Here is a 26,054-nt window from a genome sequence, read left to right as displayed (position 1 = left end):
CCCAAGCCGGCTGTAAGCTTACAGTCCGCTTCTCTTCTCTCTCCTCCCCTCTCACCTCTACCTCAGCATTTAGTCGGCTTACAACCTGCTATTATACTTGCTCTGAGTATAGAAATATCAGCGAGGACTCCTCGGTACTCGTCCAGCAAAAGGCAAAATTTGGCGCAAACCGGCATCTGCCCGGGTTCGGCGGCCGCCGGAATGTGCCGACATCGCACGGATGAAATATGAGCAATTTTCTATTTACTGGTGGACGCGGGGGCGGAGCACGTCCGCGATCCGCAAGCCCCCACTCCGCTGTCCAGCTGCCCTCCTCCGGCTGGCGCTCTGCTTTGTGCTTTGACCGCCGCTTCATCCGTCGTCTCATTCTCCTCGTCCCCAACCTTCCCCCGAATCCCCGATGGCCCGATCGTCCCCTCTCTTCTCGCCTACCGAAAGCAACCGCACCCCACCACGCGGATTAAACAAAGCGCGCAACTAATCAAAACACGACAGCGCATTGGCTCCTCGCCTCTCGCTTTATAAGCTTTACTATTAGCTCACACGGGCCGTGCGAGGGAGGGGGAGAGAAAGGGGAGCCGGGAGCCGGGAGCCGATCCAACCCCTCCCGCCGCGTCCCCTCGCCGGCCGTCCTCGTCCCCCTCCCCTCCCTCTAAAACCCTAGCGGGGAGCCAGCCGGGGATGAAGATCCAGTGCAACGCCTGCGGGGCCGCGGAGGCGCGGGTGCTGTGCTGCGCGGACGAGGCCGCGCTCTGCGTCGCCTGCGACGAGGAGGTGCACGCCGCCAACAAGCTCGCCGGGAAGCACCAGCGGGTGCCGCTTCTGACCGACGCCGACGCCGCCGGGACCGCCCGCCGCCGCGGCGCCGGCCGTGCCCAAGTGCGACATCTGTCAGGTCTGCCCTGACCCCGAGCCCTCGTCTCTGCTGTCCCTCCCTCCATTCCTGTAGCTCGGTTGGGTTGGGGGTTTGGAGAATTGTAGCTGTCGCGTAGTAGCTGCCACTGCCAGGCTGGGAATTCCGGTACTGATCGTCTGATCCCAAGCTAGCACCTAGCAGGGTAGGTCTCGCCTGATGATTTGGCTAGCGAAACATATAGGCGGCTGAAGGAAAGCTGTTGTTGATGCTTCGGTCTGTAGCAAATTGCTTTACCTGGGCAGCTTCCCGGGGAGTCTTGTTTCTAGAGCATTGGTGCAATTGCTATATGATATACTATGTTTTACTGATGATCTGACTGGACTAGGACTATAGTGAGTTCAATTTTAGCTCCCACAGGCTTTCCCTATCCCAGGGAAGGCATCATGTTGTGATCTGTCTCTGGTCCTCCAGGATATTGTAATTATGAAGAGATTGACTTGGATGTTGTACTGATGTGCCACTCCTGAGGAGCCAAAGCATCATTTATCGACCCCTTTCTTTGGGAAAAAATTTAAAGAGACTCACATTGTTCTCGAAAGGGATAGGTTTTGAGCCTTTTACCTGTGTGCCATTATAAAAGATGGTCAAAGCCTACATGCCACTAAAAAGTTCGAGCGCACCTTGGTGCCATCGTCGAACTTTTTTTAGCCCTCCTAAATCATTCCGTCCACCTTCTGTTTGATTTCTACCGTTTGACAGCCCTGACATGTGGACCCTGACCGATAGTGATGTCCAAAATACCCTTCTCTCTGACCCTGGTCCTTCTCCCTTCTTTCTCTCTCTGCCTGGTGGGGCCAAGCTGTAAGTGACCTGGGCACCTTCTTCCTCCGTCGCTGCTCCTGCATCGCGCTCCCAAAGCCGCCCACCATCCTGGCCGCCGCACGCGATCCACCCGCTCGGCCACCCGTCCGCGTGCTGTCGGTGTGGGCCATGGCAGAGCGCGCGTGGCACGGACGCCATGGCCGCTCCAAGCCAGCGCCGCCGCAACCACCGGCACCTCGCAGGACGGTGATGCTGCGGCCTTGCGCTCCTAGCCCGTCTTGCAGGGCGGGGCGCCCGCGCTGCCGGCGTCGGGGATGGCCGCGCGGCCGCGGGGTGGGGCAGAGTGCTCGTGGCGGAGCCCGCGCTGCCGGCGTCGAGAACGGCCCTGCTGCTCCGCCTCGGCCAGTCCCCGTTCGCGGAGCGGCTGCTGGACGACTTCGTCCGCCTGGTTCGCCGATCACGCCACCACAGAGTTCGGAGTGCTCGCCCTCTCCGGCGGCACCATCTTGGGCCTCGTCTACAAGTCTTGCAACACGGTGGCCCTCGACGTCGCCACGCAGCCCTCGTCGCCTGGCCCTGCAGCTGCGCGACGCCAAGCTCCGTCCCGCCATGCTCGCGGTGGGAGATGACATGGTGGTCGTGATGGACAGCATCCTGCGCGGCGGCGACTACTGCTGCTTACGAGGCGCTCCGCCGCGTCCCTGGAGCCTGGATGACGGTGTTGGCTTTTACACTGTGTGCGTCGTGGCCTACTTCGTGGTGGGCGCGCGCGTGTGGATCTCCATCAACGACGGCAGAGGCACCTTCTCCTTGGACGCCGAGCGCGAGACATGGTGGAAGGAGGGAGACTGGGTGGCTCCGTGCCATGAGCTGCGCTCTGTTCGTGCCAGAGCTCCGTTCAGTCACTAGGCGCGGGGCGGACACAGCCGTCGCCGGAGCCGGAGCCTCGCCGTGGTGCGCGAGTGTGGGCCTTGGGGCACCGCGGCGGGGCGGCTCCCGCACGCATGCCGGGGAGCGCCGGCGGCGGGGGGCTCCCGCTTGCAGGTGGTGGAGCAGCCATGGTGGGGTGGGGCACGGCCCCGGCCGGCGTCGTGGGCGGGACGGTGCGGCGCTATTGCGGAGGGCGCGCGAGGGCGAGGCGCCTGGGGGAGGGAGGAGATGGCCCCAGGCTGGGCGGCGCGCCGCCGCTGGAGGCCGCACGGAGGAGGTGGCCGCAGTTGGGGCGGACGCTGGAGGCCGCACGGGCGCGAGGCAGAGCCGGAGGGGCGATGGAGGTTGGGCGGGGATTTCTTGGTCGGCTGCCGTCGGTGGAGATGGTGGACTGGTGGAGGGGATAAGGCCAGAGGGGTGGGCAGAAAGAGAAGGTTTGGGTGGCTGACAAACAGGCCCCACTATAAGGGTAAAATGGTCATTTCATCTGCCTGTTTGACAGCGTTAGAGGCAAAACTGGATGGAATGGTGTGGAGGACAAAAAAAAGTTCGACGATGGCACCAAGGTGCGCTCGAACTTTTTAGTGGCATGTAGGCTGCGACCATCTTTTATAATGGCACAAAGGTAAAAGGCTCATAGGTTTTGCTGCAGTACCATAGGCTGTTGAATTGTGGTGATATGGCTATGCTACAGCATGTTGCTTGTAGCTAGTGTGATGAAGAAGCATAGGCAAAGGGGCTTACGCAATTGATCTAGAGTTGGTCAAAATTATCTCCCTGTAGCCAATGGGGTTTATGCTCCTGTCTCTGTTAATCTGACTTTGGATGATGTAAATTGTTGATTGAGAGAGTACAGCAAATTATCTCTTGGGACATATTTGTACATATTAGTTATATATTTAAATGGATGAACAAGGCAATGGTGTGCTACTTTTGCTTCCTTGTGGTTCAATTAATGCTAACGTGAGGTTGTGGTTTCAAAGATGAAAATTATAGACTGATGCTCTTATTTTTGTTGCTGATTTGGTCATGTCCCAATAAAAACCACATATACCTTTATTTTGGGTAAATCACGTGTTTTAAGAAAACACTTCATTTATTTATCCATCTTTTTTATGCTCTAAAATTAGCACTTGTCAGTGTAAAACCAGCAGTAACAACAACAGTGCCCTTTATACCAAGCAAGTTGGGGTAGGATAGAGATGAAACACAAGATGAGCCACCAACAAGAAGGAAAAAATTCTATAAATATAAAAGTATTGAAAGGCATCAATAATAGCAAGGAGAATAATTAATGTTTGCTAGAGTTGATCATGCTGTCTGCCCGTCCTGCGTGGACCCAGGTATGAGCATACTTGCTTCACCATGCTGCCTGGGTTACTGACCATGTGCATGCACATGCAATCTCAGTTTGCATTTCCAGCCTTGTTTTGATGAAATAGATAAGCATTCAATCTAGTGTTCCCTGATAAAGTGTGCACTAGAAATGGCCCAAACCTCGAGGGTAGCTTTGTTAGACTACAGTGCAACTTTTACTGGAATGACACTTATGCTTAAAGGCCAATGGTGAAGATCATCCCAAATGCATGCACATAGAAGCTTTCTCTTCATTTGGTCATATATTCTTCAAATACGATTGCTACCATTTTATGAAGGCCTGAAATAGAAAGTTACATAGCTAAATGTACTACAGGCTACGTCAAATGGTACATTTTTTGAGAATTACACAGTACAACGTAGACGGCCACAACACGCATGCACACTCACCCCTATGAATACACGTACGCAAATCCTACCCCTATGAGCACCTTCAAAGGACTGAGCCGACAGATCTCGAGATTCATGAAGTCACCACAGGCGCCTCGGTGTCGACGGGGACGTCGCCTACCACTGAAAGCATAGCACCGTTAAATCCTGGAATAAATCCAGGAAAACGCGAGCACCCGTGCCAAGTCGAGGACTTGAACCCGGGTGGGCAGGTTCCATGACAAGAAACCTAACCAACTGATCTATGATCAGTTCGCATAAAATGGTACATTTAATTAGAGTGGATCCCAATAGGCTTTACATTGCACTTGCACAAGTTCTCTTTTTCCACCAGCACCTAATTTACCACAGGTGGAAGAAATAGGTAATCTTCAAGACGAAAGACAAGATCGCTACACAATGCACGCACTAGCTCAAGCTCAAGCTCGTGTGCGTTGCATCCCACAGTCTCACGCAGATGTTTACTTGCACAAGTTCATGAAAGGACGCAGTTACATGCACATGTGCACTTGTAACTACCTTGAGGAAGCTAAAGTGAAACACCATGTGTTTTTTTTTCTAATTGCAACACATTATGCCCTATCATTTTTTCTGTAACCTGTCAAATTTGCTGATTTTGAAAACCTAGTAAATGCGTCAACCATCAAATTGTAAATTTACTAATTCCAGTCTATGTATAGTGACGTCATTATTTTGTATCAACCTAAGTTGTGAAATTTAGTTGCCTGGTGTGTTTCTGCAAGTTGCACTTGTTTTGCTTCAGTGGTTGCTACTTGCTAGATGAGAACCCTTGTTTGTGCACTAAGGGCTGCTGTAGTGCTGTTGGGTGTGCCTTCTGTTTATACTCTACAGTGTTTTACTTATGAGGATCGAATCACTGTATGGACGATGAGTCACTATATTTTACATTTTGAGTTGGTTGAGCTATTGTCCATGGACATGCTGTATCTGGATGTGGCCAACTGGCTGCAGGGGCTTAGGCGGCTGGTGCAAGGAGCAAACAACAACCTTATCCTGAGTTGCTATCATTATTTGTTAGTTAGCTACTAGATCCATTTGTTAGTCTTATCTCCTAGCTGCTAGTACGTGGTTATAAAAGGAGGGCATGCGACCATTACTTGGCAGGCTAGAAGAATATCAATCTATTACCTAGTCCCTTTCTCCTACCCTTACCCTTGTCTGCTGGCTATCAGCGAGGTCACGCTGCTGGGGTTCAGTGCCATCTAGACCAGTGTTCATCACAACGATATACTGCGACACACTTTGTTGTGTACTGTATTGATTCCTCCTGCAAGACATTTCTCATGTTTATCCTTATGCAGGAGGCTTCTGGATACTTCTTCTGCCTAGAGGACCGTGCACTACTTTGTAGAGACTGTGATGTTGCTATACACACAGTGAATTCCTTTGTTTCAGTACATCAGAGATTCCTGCTAACTGGAGTTCAGGTGGGTCTTGATCCTGCTGATCCAGTTCCACCTATTGCTGAAAAGCATGTTAATGCTGCCGGTGGATCAGTAAATCAACCAGCGAGACATCTGCCTAGGAGAAGCCCGGCAGTTCAATTTTCAGTTGAAGGCAGTGCTTCTGTTCCCAACCAAAATGTAACAAATGGAGATTATTCAAGGCAGAAATCTGTTCCAACAGCCAGGGCAGAAGTGGTTGATTGGACTATGAACAATAGTACAATTCAGTCAGTAGAATCCCCACCTAAGTACACGTCAGAGGAAAGCCCAACACTTCTGCAATCTAGCCAGACCACAACAGTCTTCTCCAACCAAATTAACGGCAATAGTGATGGAGCCTACCACTTGTCATTCTCAGGTGGTAATGTGACAGACAGTCTACCAGATTGGCCTGTGGATGAGTTCTTCAGTAACTCAGAATATGGTCCAAACTTTGGCTTCTCCGAGCATGGTTCTTCGAAGGCAAGTTACCATATATACATAGAGAGGGCGTACCCAGTGCAGAGAGCTCCCACTCTGTGCGGGGTCTAGGGACACCCTTCCCCAGACCCCGCACAGAGTGGGAGCTCTCTGCACTGGGTACGCCCTCTCTTTCCTCCATGTCGTTAATAGCCTACTAGCATCTGTTCAACTTTAAGGTCTTTTAGACTGCCGATGAACATACCAGCATTTCTTGATATGTGGTTGACTAGCTTCATGCATTTGAACTTATGACCTTTTACTATGATGAAAATTCAGATTGTTGTTGTAAACATGTTCAAGAGCTTAAGAGCTTAAGAGTGACATTCTTTCTGGCATCTACATGAAGAAAATTAACGCATAAGATTATTTAGGTTGAAAATTAATCTGATCCTTTGTTAACTGGCTGATGGTGAACTAGAGTTTCAGATTTGTGCTGTTGTAATGCTAGGTTTAGTTGCTAGATTTGGTGACTGTTACTCTAGTGTAGGAGTTTGCTCTTTGCAATAGTCTAGGCTTTCTGGATTGTGACATGATGATGATGATGATTTCGTTTTAGCGTTAGCATCTGATTTGTTCGTTCACTTGAAATACTTAAAAGGCAGACTATTGAATACCATTTCTCTCTTTACAGGGTGACAATGCTAAGCTGGGGAGTGCTGGTGGATCTCCACAATGCCGTTTAGCTGAAGGCTCCGTTGCTGAGGAACTATTAGGGCAGGTGCCTGGATTGATCACCGATGAATATATGAGCCGAGTACCTGAGAATCCATGGACAGTACCTGAGGTTCCCTCGCCACCAACAGCCTCGGGGCTCAATTGGCATGGGAATTTGTGTTTCCCTGCATATGACAGCACCATGTTTGTTCCTGAAATTACCTCCCTCCAGAACTCCCAAAATCAGTTCACCATACCATCCAGTTTCAAGCGCCGGAGAAGAGAGTATTGAGGTGACAACAAGATCAGTAGACACCACTGTCCAGTATAGGCCATCTTGAGAAAGGTTTCTTGGTGGGCCAAATGACGGAAAAAAAGATACCCAGGACTGGGTGATCATTCAAACTTCAACTGAACTATCCAGTAGCCAGGTTTGAAGTGTGTTGTAATGCCTCAATGTTGTTCATTTTCCAAAGATCTGAGCTTCGCTAGTGAATTGTTTCGAGCTGTGTGGTGTCGAATTTGTGTATATACCGAAATAAAGAGGAGTACCCAGTAAGATCATTCGCGAGTACATCGCACACTGGTGGTGGCACAAGTTACTGCTGCAATACCATCCTTGACCATTACCAGAGTGGCTCCAGTTTTGCCATCCGATGCCTTGGTACCCTGACTGCTGTGGTTTTGCTTTCGAATCATCGGCGAGGGCAGCTCCAATAGTCTACCTGCTCTAAAGCATGTGTCCCCAGCTAGTTTAAAAGACTACTTGTCTAATAATCTAGTCTTTACACATTGTCTAAAGCTAATATATAATCTCATCGCAATGAAAAATGATTGGATAGGTACAAGTGGCACTAGGTCACTAAATATCGAGATACGTACATCATTGACTGCTCTTTTCTCTTCCTCTAACCCCCGTGTAGAGCTGGCGGAGATTTTCTTTGAAAGTTAGCTGGCGGTGTTGGGCTGACAGAGTACGCAATCCTGACAAAGTACATCAACGGTTAATTTGTCACAAATTGTGCACACAGGCTCCAAACTGTTACCAGGTTTACTCATAACCGTGCAATCACATTAAGGGCATGTTTGAATGAACTAGAGCTAGTTACTAGTTGGATTAAAAATTAGTTCAAACTAATTAAAGTTGGATAGCTACTTGGCTAGCAACTAGTAGTTGAAGTTGAGTACTCATAAAGATTTAGCTACCATCTATTAGTACTGGTATTGGATGGACTAAAGTTAATTTTAGCTAATTTTTAGATAGCTAGCAATTAATTCGAGCATATTCAAGAGTACCCGGTTTCCCTTCCTAATCCTTGGTTTTTGGTAAGATGAGAAAAAATCCCTCTCCAACGAGTTCTAATCCTTCCTTCTAAAATTTACGCACTTAGAAAATCCTTACTCGTCGCGCGTAACTTTGTGCGGAGTTGCGGTCGTGCGGATACATGCATATTCTTCGGCCAATTAAAGGTGAAAGGGCGGAAAAAGAATAAAGAGTATGAAAGGGTTCTAGATGCAAATATACGGAAGAGAAAGAATATATAAAATTGATTAAAATAATTTAGAAGTAGTATATGATTCCTGATGTAAAATTATTTTCTATATTTTAAGAGTAAATTATTAGAGATGTTCTTCTTTTTTTTCTTCTAATACATTTTTAGAGTTGGAAAACATGGATTTTTTTGGAGAAAAATTTAGGATTATCAAACATGCTTCAAGATGGTTAGCTCGTACATAGGCAATAGGCATCCAGAACCTATGGACGAGATCTGATTGGATGAAATCGTCTTGGTTGAGAATTCTTATACGTGGCACATGGTAATTGTTTCCATTCTTCAGACAGTATTTTTAGCAACTTGTCAAAAGGTAAATTGAGGTAGGATAGAGCCAAAAACCAACAAGGGCCACATTTCTTACCTCTTTTCTCTCTCTCTCTCTCTCTTTTGTGCAGAACAAGACTAATTTCGATAAATACTATAGACTCTTCCAATAGTTCCAACTAAGGTGTTGTTTGGTTGGACTATTTTGCACCGGAAACGATTCATAATGATATTCACTAACGTTCATTTCCTTTTGGTTAAGATATATCGGCGAGACTCGATCCCGTGATATACACTGCGTTTACCACCCACGACCCACACATCACGTCGTAAATAGCACATCGATGCGAATACAGTGTGGATGTGGAAGGGTAACTTTCTCAGGAACTACCGAATTGGTGTGTTCATGAATCATGGTCGTGCGTCTCAAACGGGCACATGATTTCTTTTCTTCCACCAAAAAAGGAACCAGAAAAAAAATATCCTTACCAGCCTTTCCTCTCATCGGAGCCGTTCGATTGCGCATCCAATGGTCTATGTGGTCTGCAGACGGGCCCTTCTCCGAGGTCCGACGAGCAAAGTGGAAAATCGATTTGTCCACATCTCAAGCGGACACCGCCGTGCTGGCCCGGCGTCCTAAACCTCTCCACCTCGCCGGGGTCCGGTAGCCGCGAACGATGCTCCGCCGCGCCCTCCTCTCCTCCGCCTCCCCACTCCACGGCAGGGCACGAATCCCGAGACCCAGCCACTCTCCTATCCAAGCCCTCCTCCCCCGATGGAGCAGGTACGCCACCGTGGCCTCCTCCTCGGTCCCGCCGCAGCCGCCGCCGCCACCCCCTCCATCTCCGCCTCGAGGTCCGTCGAGGTCGGGCGATGGCGGTCCCACTGTCTCGTCGCTGAACCCTGCAGAGGTCGCCAAGTTCGCCTCCATCGCCGAGACCTGGTGAGAAATGAGATCCCTCCTTCTTTTTGCCTAGGACGATGAGCTCCCGTGATTTTTGGTAGAATGTCTGGATGAAATTTTGAGCGTGTGTGAGCTTGGACGACGGCATGTTTGAGCGCGTGCGCGTATTCGAAAGATGGTGGTGAAACAGCCCCTGTAGCATGGGAGACAAAGTTTAACAGATTAATTGGCCTACCGTTTCCGGTCGGATTTGAATAGAACCTCTACCATCCTTCATTTATTTACTGCCCTTGGCTGGGGGATGGATGTAGACAACGATGCTATAACTAGTGTTGTTGGATCGCTACACATGTTTATGAATATCAGCATGTTGCTAGCTCCTAGCTACTTTCAAGGAAGCACGCAGATTAGACCTGAATAACATAGGACTGTTCAGATAACACTGTAACTTATTCTGAATGCTAAAATTGGTAGTGAACTACAGTTGTCTCCTTGTATGTTATAGCTTATTGCTGATGGTGCTATTTCTGGAATAAACAGGTGGGATTCTAGTGGTCCATTCAAACCTTTGCATGTGATGAATCCAACCCGACTGTCTTTTATCCGCTCCACTCTTTGTAGACACTTCAGGTACAGTTCTGCACCCCTTGAACTTATTCATTTTTGTTGATAACATAGTGAGCCTCCTGAAATATACATGAAATCTACTGCCAAGCTGTATTTCTAGTGGTACAAGAATAAATTAAAGGTTGGTTGTCGAAGTTATTTCATTTCTAATAGACTAACCAAATCAGTAACAATGTTCATGAATTTGTGCGGTACTCCATTGCATGTATGTCTGGGCTCAAACTTCTTTGTTCGTACTGTAAACTGACATGGCTTATGAAATAACACACATTATTTGTTAATTTTTAGCTAACTGCATAAGTGTGCATATTTGTTCATCCAGGAGGGATCCAAATTCATCTAAGCCACTTGAAGGTCTCAAAGTTATTGATGTTGGATGTGGAGGTGGCATTCTGTCAGAGGTAGAAAGCTTCTCTCTGTCAATCATTTATGCGAATCGCTATTGGCACTTAACATAGTGAAGGACCAACAATTTTTTTATAAAGGAACAAGTGCGTGGATCATTTGGCAACCGTTATAGATTATAGAAGCAGATACTGACATATAGTAGTTGGCATTTTGTTTATTCAATTATTTTGAGTTTGTATTTTGTGCAATACGCTCATATCTTTATACTACTTTAAGGGGTTGAGTTAGTGGTTGACTGGTTGTGATAATAGGTTCTCCTGTGCACCTTGGTGGTCTTTTGTGGATTGATCTTGTGCATGCATGAACTTTGTTCCTTGGAGGATGTCTTTGGAGAATGGGATTATTAGTGCACACATGTATTCATATGGCTTATGATATACTCCCTCTATTTCAAATTGTAAGTCGTTTTAGTTTTGTCCTAAGACAAAGTTTTCTAACTTTGACAAGTTTATAGAAAATATATTAACATCTAAAATATCAAATAGTTGCACTATCAAAATATATTTCATGGTGTATCTAAAGAATTTTGTTTGATGTTGTAGATGTTTATATATTTTTCTATAAACATGATCAAAGCTACAAAAGTGTAGGACAAACCTAAAACGATTTACAATTTGGAATGGACGTAGTAGTTATCTGTGGCTTACACACTGAATTTCATATGTAATTTTTAGATTTAGGTCAGCAGATAGAATTTAGCTTCAACATTGCTTGATGAAATCTATTGAATGGATAGGCAAGCTTGTTAAACATTTAGGTGAGGTTATTATCACATATATAATAGTCTTTTAGCAGTGGGCATTTTGACTGACTTGAATTTTTTAAACTAATGAAACTCCTAACAGCATTCATGTTACCTACCTGAGAGTAAGAGCAATCTTACTGCTGTGGATTTCAATCATTTATCATCATGGTATGTAGAAAACACGGAAAATGGTTCTTTATTTTCATTTTTCATTGGCTTTGTGACTTTGGATGTGAACCTCAACACCTGTGTTAGTTCAGCTCGGAACATTGCACATGCTATTACTAATTAGTTCAATAGATTTTGCAAATACTGTAAGTAGTTGTTTGAAAGTGTCAAAAATTTATATCCTAATGTTGGTGCAATCCCTTTCGGGTGTTTTGAGTGCAATTGTAGACTGTAAGAAGTGCTTCTTTGTTCTGTGATCAATCTGGAAAAGGGTAATAAAATAATTCTCTTTCTGCTGGATTGCAGCCTCTTGCTCGAATGGGTGCTACGGTTACTGCAATTGATGCTGTTGACAAGAATATAAAGATTGCAAGTATTCATGCGGTATGTGCAAACTCTTGATCCTGTAATTATTAGGTGAATTTAGATATGTTTGTTTGTCTCAAGAGTTATTTTGGTATCTTAAAAGCACAATAATCTGTAACTTCACTATTCCTTCAGTCAATGATTCTTGGTTCTTATCTTCTCAGGCATCTGATCCAACAACTGCTTCGATTGAGTATTGTTGTGCAACAGCTGGTACTTCCCTCCCTCCCTGTACCTGTTGTATTTCTGTTGAACAATGATAGAGGAGCTGCTGAGTTGACCCTGGGAGTTCTTTTCCATTGACACCATACTTTGATGTAATCTTTTTTAAGGAATAAGGTCCTTAGTTCGCATGCGTGGGTTAAGCTGTGCAGATTATTTGCTGTAAACTTTGCTAGTACTTAATGTGGTACAAAAGGAAGAACATTACCTTTCGAATTTTGATATGGGAATGAATTTGGATATCTAAGTTATTGATCCCTGATATTTCTTATGACTGACTGGAGGAAACTTACATGAGAACTGTGTATATGCAGAGGAACTGGTAAAAGAGAAAAGGCTGTTCAATGCTGTAATTTCTCTTGAGGTATGCATACTTTTGGTTCCATCTGTATTTATCCTCTCCTTCAAAATAGTATGGAGTAGCCTTTTGTTTTCAATAATACTGAAAAAGAACATTGTTGTCCTGCACTTTATTGCTTGAAGCTTTCCATTTGCGCCATCTTTTTATCTGATTGAGCATAATTACCTATTAGAAATATTAGATCATAGGGTGGCAATACTTTTGTGTGTATTATTCATAAGAGAAAATATGTTTATACTTATATTAGTTCGGTGAAGGGCGGGCCTGGTGCAAGCGGTAGGGTCTAACCGTCTGTGACCGGAAGGTCCCGGGTTCGAGTCGCGGTCTCCTCGCATTGCACAGGCGAGGGTAAGGCTTGCCACTGACACCCTTCCCCAGACCCCGCACAGAGCGGGAGCTCTTTGCGCTGAGTACTTATATTAGTTCGGTCATAAGGTTAGATAAGACTAATTTATTTCACATACATCTGGATATTAGCACTGTGTGTACATCAACATTACTCATTATGAGAAATTTGTGAAATCTGAAAACAGAATATCAGCATGCAAACTTGTTCTGAACAATAGAATCTTTAAATCATGTGACCACTGCCTTTTTTTTGTTGGGTGTGTGTGTGTGTGTGGGGGGGGGGGGGGGTCATTTAGTTTACAGCGTTGTTAACCTAATGTAATTTTGATCTGGAATATGGATTGAACTTTGTATGCTTTACAGGTGATTGAGCATGTTGCTAATCCTTTGGAGTTCTGTGAATCCCTCTCGGCTTTGACAGTTCCTAATGGTGCCACTGTGGTTTCCACAATCAACCGTTCAATGAGAGCATATGCCACTGCAATAGTTGCTGCTGAGTATATCCTCAGATGGGTTAGTGTCTAGCATTCTTTCATGTTTTGGCTTCATTTTCTGAGATCAATAAATTTAGTTGGGTAGTCCATTGTGTTGGACAAATATGCTTCCTTAGTGATGTTTTGACTCGAGTGGAACTTGTAGTCTGGACTCTGACAACTAATGCTTCTTATGAACTTGAGCTATAACAAATCAGTTTTTCAAATCTATTAAATATTCAGTTATGTTGTAAAGGAAACATGGTAGATCTATACTTCTATTCTTCCTAACATATGATGTCACGGACTGCACATATAGAGAGTGCCCCTTGTTTTGTGCTGCAGTGACATGTTTCTGTAGGTTCGGTTGTCAGAATCTCTGTAGATCCATAAACCAGTGGTTTACGCCCTTCAAAGTTGGTCTGGTTTGAAGACTTCGTTTCAAATTTGAAACTCTTTATTATGATCTAATGAAGAGAACCTGTGAACTAATCCAGTCATCAACTCATCATTCTAATCAAGGCCATGTCAGTTCAGGCTTCTTGGCTTTCTGATTTTTTGATGCCTAGGTTAGAATCCAGTAATGGTCCTGTTAAGATCTCCACTTCTTCAGAGAAACATTCAGTGCTATGATGTTCTATGGTTATACTGTCATAGTTTTTCCTGAGGTGGAGTACTAATGCAGCTTAAGATTGATATCTCATTCTGAGCTTTTGTACTTGCGCAGCTTCCTAGAGGCACACATGAGTGGTCCAAACTGGTTACCCCTGAGGAGCTGGTCCTAATGCTGCAAAAGGCTTCTGTCTCCGTAAGTTTTCAATCACTGTATCACACTGAATTCGATTTCTAAGCTGCGTCGCTGATGTTTTGACATCTATTCCCAGGTTGAAGAGATGGCAGGGTTCGTTTACAATCCGTTGAGTGGAGAATGGTCCCTGTCAGATGATATCAGTGTAAACTACATTGCTTTTGGCGTCAAGAAGAGCGAAGCATCGTCAACAAATGGCAGAGAAGCAAGTTTATCATAGTTGAAGAAAAAGAACTGACCTTGAATTATCGGTGCATCATTTTCAGAGGACCAAATCATGTCACTGAAATCTTAACGCTAATAAGGATGCAACCAAGTAGCGAAAGAGAGTTCCCTTGCCCTTTTTTGTTAGCCTCGGAAACTGGGGCTTGTGGAGTGATGCTGCGTGGAAGGGGCATTGAGAAACCATGTTGACGAGACACGACTGCTAACAAGTAGAGCTAGCTATTTTTGGGGGGCAATGTATTACAAGGATGATTCAGACGGTTTTTTCTCAATTTTGTGGCAATCACTGATGTTCTAAATAAAATACTACTAATACAGTACTGTACGTGAAAACTGAACACGTTTCTTGTCTGGAAATGTAACTCTTTTAATACGGAAAGCGGCTGACTCTAGTTAATTGTTACTCAGTGTGTAAAAAAGATATACGAAGGGCGGGCCTGGTGCAAGCGGTAGAGTCTTATAGCCTGTGACCGGAAAGTCCTGGGTTCGAATTGTGGTCTTCTCGCATTGCACAGGCGAGGAAAAGGCTTGCCACTGACATCCTTTCTCAGACCCCGCACAGAGCGGGAGCTCTCTGCACTGGTATGTTCTTTTTTGTGTAAAAAAGATATATAAATCCTCGCTTAGTGCAAAATTAGCAGTTATTGCCATTTCTTATTGAGTGCAAGGCTCTTTTAATCGGCATGGGAATGCTATTAGAGGTTTCTGTCTTCGGTCTAATATAATTGTTTTATAAATAAGAAGATAGTTGTTGCATTGCATATATTCTTCGAGACCATGACGCGGTGACGTTGGCCCGGTGAGTTATCCGGTTCTCCCAGATTGAAGTTCTTTTTTTTTCTCAAGGCACCGGCAGGTGTTTTTCAACAACATTATGCCTCTTTCAAGTGTCATCAACATGCATTTGATTGATTAAAGATGTCAATTTGGCCACATCACCACAGACCGACACTTGCTAGTGATCATGGTTGCTTTTAGTGATCAGATCTTGCCTTTAAGCTTATTTATGATAGACAAAGCAAGAGCTCAACAAAGTACCATCAATGTCTCCGTCAGCTAGAAACACCTTGGTGATGCCATTCTGATTAACGGCTAACTGGAAAGCAAAACTGGAAAACGCTGCATCTGAGTATCTGACAAAACAAATTACTACAAAGCTTTAATAGTAAATAGTAAACTTCATATAGCTCCTAGAATCCGCGCAAGGAGGACGCCCCTGGTTAGTGTTTACAGACGATGCTCCAGTGCAGATCCGCCACGTCGTGTTGCTCCGACCGAAACGCGGTCTTAATTTCTTGGTCTACTCATTTTTTTTGAGCAAATCTTGGTCTACTCAGTTGAGGGCTGATCCAAGGTTCGTGCGTGTGCAGCCCTGTTTTTGGGCTTTCGTGGTTTCGTGGCCCATCGTTGGCCTCCTGCCTCCGCCTCCATCTCTCCGTCCGTCCTCTTCCTTTCCACCGGCCGTAGCGCGCGTAGCCCGAGTGCCTCGCCGGTCGCCGCCTCCGCCTCCATCTCTTGGTCCTCTTCCTCTCCACCGGCCGCAGCGCCCGTAGATGCCACGCCCGGGTGCCTCGCCGTCACCGCCTCCGCTTTGTCCTCTCCCTGCCCAGTGCGCAGACGCCGCCACCGGCAGATCTTTGTTGCCTCTTCCTCTTGCCCAGCGCCGGCGCACGTGGATGTGTTACCTTGCCGTGCCGGTGGCTGCGGCAGCGGACCATGACAGAGGGGCGGTGATGGCCCAGGCGCCGATTAGAGGCCGCGGCCATCGTCATCTCCGTCGGCAAGTATGGGCTCCCCGTTGTCTTCCAATACCTCGCCAGACCTCGCCGCCATCCTCGAATACCTCGCCATCGTCCTGACAACGACATGTACGTGTACCCTCCTTTTCGATCTCGAATTCTCGGTCTGTCCGATCTCTGCCTTCTTCTCGATCTCGATCTCATTGTTGCGCCCGGATCTGATTTGGTTATGTCTTCATTCCTTATGCGTGATCTCCATGCCAAAGAACTGCTCTAGGCATCAGCAATAACCCCTTCTCTACCAGGCCAGTCAGGCGGACCGACGTTGGCAACGTCTAAACGGCCGAACCAATTCCATTTTTTTTTTCAGAAAAACACTGACCAATGATGGTTCAGTTTGGTGCGTACCAATCTGATTTTGATTGTTCCATTTCCGTACTTATTTATATGTGTACATGGCATCTTTATATGCACAAATATGGTACTTCTAGCATTCCCTATTGTTGGTTCATGCTAAAAATCACTTTACCTTTACAGTTATGTTCCAATGGAGATGTGGAGGATCTTGATTCACAATAGAACCTCATGCTGGTCATAGTCTCCACTTTTCTTCTTTCAATAATGACAATGTGAGATTAATAGTGTTCTTAAAATTTAAGGAAGTCCTTCTGCCATTTATGTTTGGACTAAAGTTTCTCACCAATACTTTTGTAATTATGTTTGATTTGATCTATAGTTTTCTCCATGAGTGGGGAATATAGCCTCACTTACTACCATCATCCCTTCCATGATGGCGTGCTATCCTAAGTGTCGCCTCGGCAATGTATACATCAATCGTCTGTTTAATTTGGATCCCTCTACACGTGAATCGCGAAAAAGGAAATAATTTCTTATCCAACTAGCTAATCATACTTGGTTACCTAGCAGGTGAATGAGATATTGCATTGTTCATTTTCGCTGCAGTAATATTATTCATTTATATCCTAAGATATTATCTTCAGATCAGTTCACTTTGGAAAAGGATTTTTTGTTCATTTATATAGTCCCACCTTTTTACCAAGTTAAGAATCCATGTTAATATATTGTGATGCAAGAACTATTCAGTTCAGACTGTAAAAGTTTGCCTAATCATCATTGCTTTTTATAGGGATGAGATGGGAGATAGCTAAAATATATTGTGTCTAGATCAATGTGCAATTGAATCAACTGAGAGCAAATCAATCTTTTCAAGGTTTGGTGGTATTTGATATTGCATTTTCAGTTTGTTGCTTGATATTTTCTATCCCTGATTCTTCATACAAATATCTAGTTTCTGATATAGTGAGTCGAGCATTTCGATAGATATACTTATTTTGGGTTATCGCTGCAAAACATGGATCGTGTCAAATCATGTATCCTTGTAGTTGACCTGCCTATGATCCTATCAATAATACGTACTCTGGATTATGCTAATTCTGTAGGCCTAACAATAGGCACCTTGATCGGTGGTCACGAATCCGGTTCGAAGAGCTGACATGCTTCCTATTCTACTGACTTGGTGATCGGTACTTATGTTAAGCTGCTAAATAGTGCAAGTTTTTGCATAGAGCATATTATGGGCGTGTTTGGTTGAGCTGTGGCTGTGGGAAAAAGCTGCTGTGGGCTGTGAGCTGTGGGAAAGCTGCTGTGGGCTGTGAGCTGTAGAAAAGCTGAAAGCTGTTTGGTTAAACAAGTATAAAATATACCTTCTATCTTTATCTCTCTTGAAACAACTATGAAAAAGCTTTTTATGCCACCAATTTCAAAAAGCAGAAAGCCAAAAGCCAAAAGCAGGGTCAAACCAGCTTTCAAAAATGTACTACGAAAAAGCAGCTGTTTCTGAAAAAGCAGCCTGGAAAAGCAGCCCCTTTGGTTGGGCTTTTGGCTTTTTGGGCTAAAAAAGCCAAAGCCAAAAGCCCAACCAAATGCACCCTATGAATCCTGACATGATTCTGAAATAATTGTGTATTAGATTAAATTCTACAAATTTCATTGCAAGTCAAGGCTGCCACACTGCAATTTTACAGAGGATGGTGTTTGTCGATTATATACTGTCGTACTATGGTTATCCTAGTGCAGAAGATTCATGCCATGCAGTTTGGTCAAACTCTGGTGCTACCTCTTCCAGCTCCTGCCTCTGTTTTAGCATACTTCGCTTCCTTCATGCATTCTATATTAGCTACATTTTGCTTACAGTAAAGGACATACTAGAAAAATCAGGAAACTCAATTAGTATCCATTATGACATTGCTACAGGAGTCTAGTTCAAAAATAGGTATGTTTGTGTTTCAGCTCTCTCACAAAGCATATAGACTCAGTTACCTTCTCATAGCACCTAATATTGTATCAACTTTCATCAATTTTGGAAAATGATCTGTAATTCTTTATACACATAGCAACCTCTATATATTTACCATTGTATCTAATTTAATCAGTGCCTTAAGTGAAATTTATACTTTTGGGTACCAGAAAAGAAGTTAACCAAGTGAGGCAACACTCTGTTTTTCCTATTTATCCTTCATTACAAAGCATGCTAACCATACTGCTAGCCGAACTTTGGTGGTGATTAATAACATAAACGGATTTGGAAAAGCTTGATCACATTGGGCTGGCATTGGCAAAACTATTTCTAATAAGATGCAGTTCACATGTGCAGTATCTTTGTAGTTGCATACTTGATTGGTTTATGGTCAAACATCATGTATCTGTAGTTGCAGGAACCCCCCAATGTACATTCTGCCTACACATTATCTGCCATGTATTACCTTTCATTATTGTAAAATTAGCCTCTTTACTTTTTTTATACAATGCCCTCGTTACTTTGCCTGACACATCTTTTATTTTTCAGGTTACTAAATTAATTTGGGAAATCATGTTGCTTATCTATTCGATAATATATATGGCAGTATGCTCCACTGCATGGATCCATTGAGAGGTCTAATAAGGCATTTTGGGACGGTAAGGATTCCTGATGTTTTAATTAAGAATGTAATACTGTGCGTCCTTCCATCTTGTGTTTTTCCATTTACTAATCACGGTTATGATACATAATGTTCATACCCCCATCCTTTTGCCGCATACAAATTTATGTACATAATGCACACCATGTATTAAAAGTTACTTCTAACTTTGCAATTACACGATACTAAATGTTAACCTGACCTCAAATAAAAATTACTTTTGCTTACTCTGCACGACCTAAATATTTGACAGTTATATTTCTATGTGCCCAACCTTCAATTTTAACAATGTGTTAAATTCCTCAATGCTGCCTCCAGTTCATATTCAGGCTTCAGTGTGATGACAGGCTTCAGCTCACTGCTTCCTCTGAACAAAATTAGATACTCTGTTTTACACAATGTTTGCTCCATAACTCACTACAGCTCAAACATTGTCACCTCTTTATAATTTGCTTAGTTTGCCATTTTCTCTACCTACATGTTCTTGATGCAACTTTTCTAGCTTTTCTGCTATACATATCTCTTTGGGGCCCTATGCATATTACTCTCTGTACCATTTATACTCATTTCCATGGCCACGAGAAACCGGAAACTCAGTTGCTTAGTTATAAGGCTTCTCCCCACAGCTATATACGTCCAACTAAATATGTCAAATGATATTCAAATTTCTTCTTCAAAATTGTTATGCCTTTGCTATGCAACTATGTATGCTTACTTTAGTTTATTCATGCAGATATAAGGTGGCAACAGCACCTGGCAGTGTTATGGCCTTATTGCTAGGTCAACTTAACTTGCAGGGAAAGCCAGACCAATGATGCTATTTGTTGAAGTTAATATATACAGGCTAGCGGAGTATTCTCTCACTGTACCTGCTAGATGTTAACTATGTCAAGCATATGCGTTTTGCAGTTAGTATACCGGCTACTGCTTCCATGCCGAATTGATTAGCAGATCTTATGTTGACATGCTTACATTATTGTGAGCTTGCTAATTTCTGATTGTTACTTCTGTATATACAATCTTAAGCCTGTATATACAAGGTGGCATATTGTGAGCATACAAAACAACACGCCAATGCAACCCTATATAGACTACATATAGTCCACGCAGAAGGTTACACGACAAAGACGCGCGAACATATAGTACCAATCTATCTATCGATCCTGCCTTCAAAAAATAAAAAATATATCTATCGATCCAATCAAACCCCTGTCCAACCGAACCGTTACAGCAGCGCGTAGATCATGCGGGCGCGGCGAAGTGCGCCGAACTACCGAGTATAGTGACGTTGCTCCAGTTTGCTTATCTCCTCTTGCTGTCGGCGACAGACAATTTACGTTCGCTACAGCAATCCCACGTTGACACCGCTCCGGTCCTTCTAGTACTCCTACCAACACGTACGTACGCAGGCAGCCCGGCCACAGCCCACGCGTCCACTCGGCTGCCTACGCGACCGACATCAAGCTCCCTGCATGCAGGGACACGTAGCTGCGACGACGTGTCGAGCTGCCAATTCTAACACGTTGCACGCACGCATCGTCTATAAATAATAAACACATTTGGCCTCGTCCGTTTCATCCATCTCGAGCATAGTAACACACACAAGTAAGCTCAGCAAAGCTAGCCAGAGCGATCGAGAGGAGCTAGAGAGGAGAAAGTATGGCGCACTACGAGCAGGGGAGGCGGCAGCAAGTCGACGAGTACGGCAACCCGATCCCTGGGGGCCATGGTATTCAGGGTCAAGCCGGCGGGTACGGCGTCGCGGGCACCGGCAGCTACGACGCCGGCGGCTACGGCGGCGGCCAGAAGGCCGGGTACGGCGCCACTGGCACCGGCACGCATGACGCCGGGGGCTATGGCGGCTCTGGTTATCCGGGCTACGGGGCTACCGGAACAGGCGTCCATGACGCCGGTGGCCCAGGGGGGTATGGAGCCACAGGTACCAGAGCTCACGGTACGCATGGGGTGGCCGGATTCCAGGACGGCGCCGGCGGCGTCGGGCACGCTGGTGGTATGCATGGTGCAACAGGCATGGGCACCCATGGTACCGGCACCGGTCGTCACGGTGCGCATGGTGCCACTGGAATGCATGACACCGGGGTTTTGGGCGGAGGAGGGCACACCGGCACCGGCATGCCCGGCCATGGCACGGCGGGTCACGGCGGCACAGGCATAACTGGAACCGGCGGTGCGTTCCCCCATGGAGCTGAGCACAAGACAGGCGGCGGCATCTTACGCCGCTCCGGCAGCTCCAGCTCCAGCTCGGTGCGTTTAATTTCTTGCTTCATTATTGCTATATATTTTCACGCTCTTGCACTCCCACTATTTATTTTGTGTCCTCTCGAGCTTTTTGACGACTAAACACGCAAGAATCTTGTCGTGCAGTCATCATCTGAAGATGATGGCATGGGTGGGCGTCGGAAGAAGGGCCTGAAGGAGAAGATCAAGGAGAAGATGCCCGGAGGCCACAAGGACAACCAGGGCCAGGCGACGGCAACCGGAGCATACGGCGGGACAGGATACACTGGGGCTGGGCCGACAACCGGTACAGGAACCACCGGCGGGGCGTTCGCACCGACGACCGGAGGCACCCACGAGAAGAAGGGCGTGATGGAGAAGATCAAGGAGAAAATCCCGGGTGGCCACAAGGACTACGACCAGCACCAGCACACCACCGGGGCAACCGGCGGCGGCTATGGCGGAACCACCGACACGTACGGGACGACGACGACGACTGAGGGGACGCATGAGAAGAAGGGTTTCATGGAGAAAATCAAGGAGAAGCTCCCCGGTCAGCACTAGCTAGGCAGCTCTTCCGGCTGGCGCCCTGCCAAGTTTGTGGACTTCCAATAAGTAGTACATATTATACAGAATAAAGTAATGAAGAAGAATAAACGGCCAGCCGTGTTGTTGTATATGTGTGTTTGCATTGTAACCACCTTTTAATAATCCTGTGTGTGTTCATGAGACAAAGTAGAAGAAATATCGTTCCATGCATGACAAGATGGAATAAGATAAGCCCTTGTTTAGTTCTCCAAAAGTGCGCTATGCAAAAAGAAGTTTAGTTCTCCAAAAAATGCGCTATGCAAAAAGAAGATTTTCCGTCACATCAAACTTGCGGTACATGCATACTTGCGGTACATGTATGAAGTACTAAATATAGATGAAATCAAAAACTAATTGCACAGTTTGCTAATTAGTCAATGTTTAGACAATAATTTATAAATACAAATGAAATGCTACAGTGGAGAATCGTGCACTATACAAAGTCAGTGGAGAATCGTGCACTATACAAAGTTTGCAGGTGCAAACTTTGCCGAACTAAACGCACCCTAAGTTACACAGTTATGCTTTTAAGTCAAAATGTTACTACCATGGTCAATCTTACTTTCATGGATATGACACCTCCTTAAAAACATCTACTCCCTCTGTCCTAAGGATATAAACATCTTAGAAGCATCAATTCTTTATGTCCTAATAATAAAATAAATATATATCTGCTCCCTCCTAAAATAAATATATATCCGTCCTAAAATAAATTCTATATTCGTTCTAAAATAAATATATATCTAAGATCAATGGCCTGCAATGCAGGTTCTACATTTTTGGGTGCCCAGAAGGCCAGAAATCTTCCCAGACGCTCTCGTCCGCCTGTATCGACACAGGTCCACTGGCGCACCTTCGATTGTCCAGACCAAACCGTCGGACTGAGCGCATCTTCCCAAACACCACAGCAGGTGCCCTGTGCCCATGGCTCTCTCTCGCGCGGCCTATGCATGAGAGTAATGCTTCCAATATGTAAATTTCTATGTTAATATCTTATAGTTCAATTCTTTCAAGATAACAGATACTATTAAGATAGCATACACACGAGGAACACTAAATGACATGTTATCATACCAGTTCACCTTAATCTTTCAGATGTAACCAGGTGTGTCACAGTACAAGTAAATAAAAAGGGGAAAATAAGGCTTCATGCAGGGCCTACACAGGCTGCGGCGCTAGTTTTTCTGGTTCCGTCCAAACGAAACAAATCACTGAGACACAAAATAAATTGATCGAAGAGTTCCCTTACAATTTAAAGTTTAATAACACCTTCGGTGATTGTCCTTGTTGGAGTGATTTGATAATAAACGTTAAAAAAAAGTACATGAGGGGTGGAGCAATTCAAATTGCAAAATGGACCGCTCTGTGTGATGTGCCATGTTCTAGACATATTTACCCCCCGGGGTAAGAAGCTATGAGTTGCATTTTCTAAAGAGGTTACTTGACATCTTGCACAACAATGGGACGGTATTCAACAAATGGAATGGACATCTTGCAGCATCAATGTCAATGCAATGATATTCAACAAATGGATTGGCTTGCACTTTACTAGTAGTAACAAAGATGAAATATATGGTTCGATGGAAATGGGGGAAATTCTGAATCACCCCTGTAAATCCATGTATAAATGACCTGAGAAATAGTGCTAACATATCTTTCGCTCACATCTGGAAAGCCAAAAACAAAAACAAAAAAGAAAGGAATTTTGTTGGCCTGGTAACATAATAAAAAGGAAATGGCACACATATGTGACTTGTTAACATTAGAATGAAAAATGTTAAACGCCTTTTCTTGGGATGCACAGTGGCTAACAAACTTAAGAGACTTCTTCCGGTTCCAAGATAAAATATTAAGTCTTAATACCTTTTGTTTCTGACAAAGCATTACACTGAAGAATCTATTACCATGAACTGCCATTCAGGAGACCACAGTTGATGGCAATAAGGTTAGATGATTTTATTGAATATCATGGCGTGACCTTAGGAATTACTAGATCAAGAATGTGGTAAAGGCTAAATAGTTACTGCACAATGGTTCAGATATCAGAAAAATGATATAAAACCACTTTACAAAAATTTTGGAGGTTACCAATTCAACTATGAAACATAAACTTCAATGTTTAAAACTGATGCAATACATCATTTTGCACAGCTGCCCATGTGAAAATTTGAAATTGTGCTGGTACCTGTAATTACAAATTTTTACTTTGAAGCATAAAAGTTCAAATTCACAATATCTTTTCTAGGATCCACTGGCATGTTTTTCATAACATATAAGAATAAGATCGTTACAAAATTTTATTGCAGGCAAAAAAGAATACTTCTGCAGGAGCAACTACATTTGAGTTTAGCAGAGGATCTCACTGATCTATATGCAAAGTACTAGCTGCGAGATAAAGTGACTCACCTTATTCTTAGCAGTGACAGTGACATGAAACTATGACAGTAATACCTAGGAAACATGGCGCTGTAAATGTAATTGACAAGCTGTTGATATGGGGGTTAATTAGCTCCACAGATGCAGCGCATGTGGAAGTACAGCTACCTCGCAGGATTAGGGATTACATTTTTCTTGTGTTCCTTGGACATGCTGGGGTTTGGGTTGATTTGGAAACAAAAGATTGGCCAGGTGGGTAGCTGACGCTGCATTGTTCAATATTTATGTTACAGGAATTAAAGCTTCTCAAAATTTTAAACCTCATTTGCTTTGACACAGACAAAAGAAACTCTGTAATCTAGCACAACCCAGAGACTTAGATGGAGGCATTGTAATAATAGTTCCAATATGAAGAGAAAATTGTACTGCTAATGCTAACAAATATGTAGTAAGAACCAGTTCAATAGGATAGATATTAGAATTCTAGAACAAATTACATCGACATAAATAAAGCATAGGAGCAACCGATATGATAGGGGATAGTAATAAACTTTACCAAACCAAGTTTCCACCTTCCTCTTAAGTTACCCTAACCAGTTTCACACTAGACTAAACACCTGAGCCAAGTGCCATATCATTATCATTGCCAATCACAGGAAATGGGAAAGACGATTCAGAACCAGAGAAATTTGGGATGACTAACCCTAGTCCTAGATAACCAATTCCTGGCGCCTTCAACCAAGAACGGGCCAATCAAACAACAATTCTTTATACTTAACTAGTAGTAACAAAGACGGAATATATAGTTTGATGGAAATGGGAAAAAAATATGAATCATCCCTGTAAAATCCGTGTATGAGATCACAGTTGATGATGACAATAAAGCTTAAATGATCTTATTGAATAGTTACTGCACAATGTGGTAAAAGGCTAAATAGTTACTGCACAGTGGTTCAGATATCAGAAAAATGATATAAAACCACTTTACAAAAATCTTGGACGTTACCGATTCGACTGTGATTAGCATAAACTCCAACATTTAAAACTGATGCAATACATCATTTTGCACAGCTGCCCATGTGAAAATTTGAAATTGTGCTGGTACGTGTAATAAGATTTTTTTTCCTTTGAAGCATAAAAGTTCAAATTCACAATATTTTTTTCTAGGATCCACTGGCATGTTTTTCATAATATACAAGATGGTTACAAAGTTTTATTGCAGGGAAAAAGAATACTTCTGCAGGAGCAGCTACATTTGAGTTTTGCGGAGGATTTCACCAATCTATATTCAAAATACTAGCTGCAAGATAAAATGAGTTACCTTATTCTTAGCAGTGGCATGACACAATGAGAGTATTACCTGGGAAATATGGTGCTGCAAATGTAAATGACAAGCTGTTGATATGGGGGTTAATTAGATCCACAGATGCAGCACATGAGCATTTCATGGATCTTGTGCTTCGTGGGCATTATGGGGTTTTGGGTTGATTTGGAAACAAGAAAATGGCCAGGAGGGTAGCTGAGGCTGCATTGTAAATTTGTAATATTGATGTTCCCTGTACAAGAGTTAAAGCTTCTCAAAATTTCAAACCTCATTTGATTTGACACAGACAAAAGAAACTCTATAACCTTGCGCTACCCAGAGACTTAAATGGAGGCATTGTAATAACAGTTCCATATGCAGAGAAAATTGTACCACCAAT

The 26,054-nt window shown here is 44.3% G+C and overlaps 2 protein-coding genes and 1 pseudogene across 2 annotated transcripts; all 3 read left to right on the top strand.

The window, feature by feature from the left end:
* Positions 1–424: 424 nt before the first annotated feature.
* LOC136519891 (B-box zinc finger protein 22-like) lies at positions 425–7,533 on the top strand (annotated as a pseudogene).
* Positions 7,534–8,640: 1,107 nt separating this feature from the next.
* LOC136519892 (ubiquinone biosynthesis O-methyltransferase, mitochondrial-like) lies at positions 8,641–14,765 on the top strand. The gene is made up of 9 exons (XM_066513276.1): positions 8,641–9,720; positions 10,222–10,311; positions 10,631–10,709; positions 11,936–12,013; positions 12,160–12,208; positions 12,532–12,581; positions 13,290–13,439; positions 14,127–14,207; positions 14,284–14,765. The coding sequence occupies exons 1-9, from the start codon at positions 9,455–9,457 to the stop codon at positions 14,425–14,427; spliced, it is 987 nt and encodes a 328-aa protein (XP_066369373.1). The 5' UTR covers positions 8,641–9,454; the 3' UTR covers positions 14,428–14,765.
* A 5,982-nt stretch (positions 14,766–20,747) lies between these two features.
* LOC136521838 (dehydrin DHN4-like) lies at positions 20,748–22,167 on the top strand. The gene is made up of 2 exons (XM_066515601.1): positions 20,748–21,414; positions 21,535–22,167. Exons 1-2 carry the CDS (start codon positions 20,809–20,811, stop codon positions 21,949–21,951), a joined length of 1,023 nt encoding a protein of 340 aa, XP_066371698.1. The 5' UTR covers positions 20,748–20,808; the 3' UTR covers positions 21,952–22,167.
* The last annotated feature ends 3,887 nt before the right edge of the window (positions 22,168–26,054 follow it).

This window comes from Miscanthus floridulus, chromosome 18 (genome assembly GCF_019320115.1).
Source record: "Miscanthus floridulus cultivar M001 chromosome 18, ASM1932011v1, whole genome shotgun sequence".
Taxonomy (NCBI): Eukaryota; Viridiplantae; Streptophyta; class Magnoliopsida; order Poales; family Poaceae; genus Miscanthus; species Miscanthus floridulus.
The sequence above is the reverse complement of the archived record's forward strand: the minus strand, read 5'-3'. Positions and strand labels throughout refer to the sequence as shown.

What these genes read in the sequence shown, in the direction of transcription:
- LOC136519892 (XM_066513276.1), top strand. Translation starts at nt 9,455, where the DNA reads ATGCTCCGCCGCGCCCTCCTCTCCTCCGCCTCCCCACTCCACGGCAGG. An exon ending in GCCTCCATCGCCGAGACCTG is followed by an intron (nt 9,721 to 10,221) that starts GTGAGAAATGAG and finishes TGGAATAAACAG; the next exon opens with GTGGGATTCTAGTGGTCCAT. An exon ending in ACTCTTTGTAGACACTTCAG is followed by an intron (nt 10,312 to 10,630) that starts GTACAGTTCTGC and finishes TTGTTCATCCAG; the next exon opens with GAGGGATCCAAATTCATCTA.
- LOC136521838 (XM_066515601.1), top strand. Translation starts at nt 20,809, where the DNA reads ATGGCGCACTACGAGCAGGGGAGGCGGCAGCAAGTCGACGAGTACGGC. An exon ending in GCAGCTCCAGCTCCAGCTCG is followed by an intron (nt 21,415 to 21,534) that starts GTGCGTTTAATT and finishes CTTGTCGTGCAG; the next exon opens with TCATCATCTGAAGATGATGG.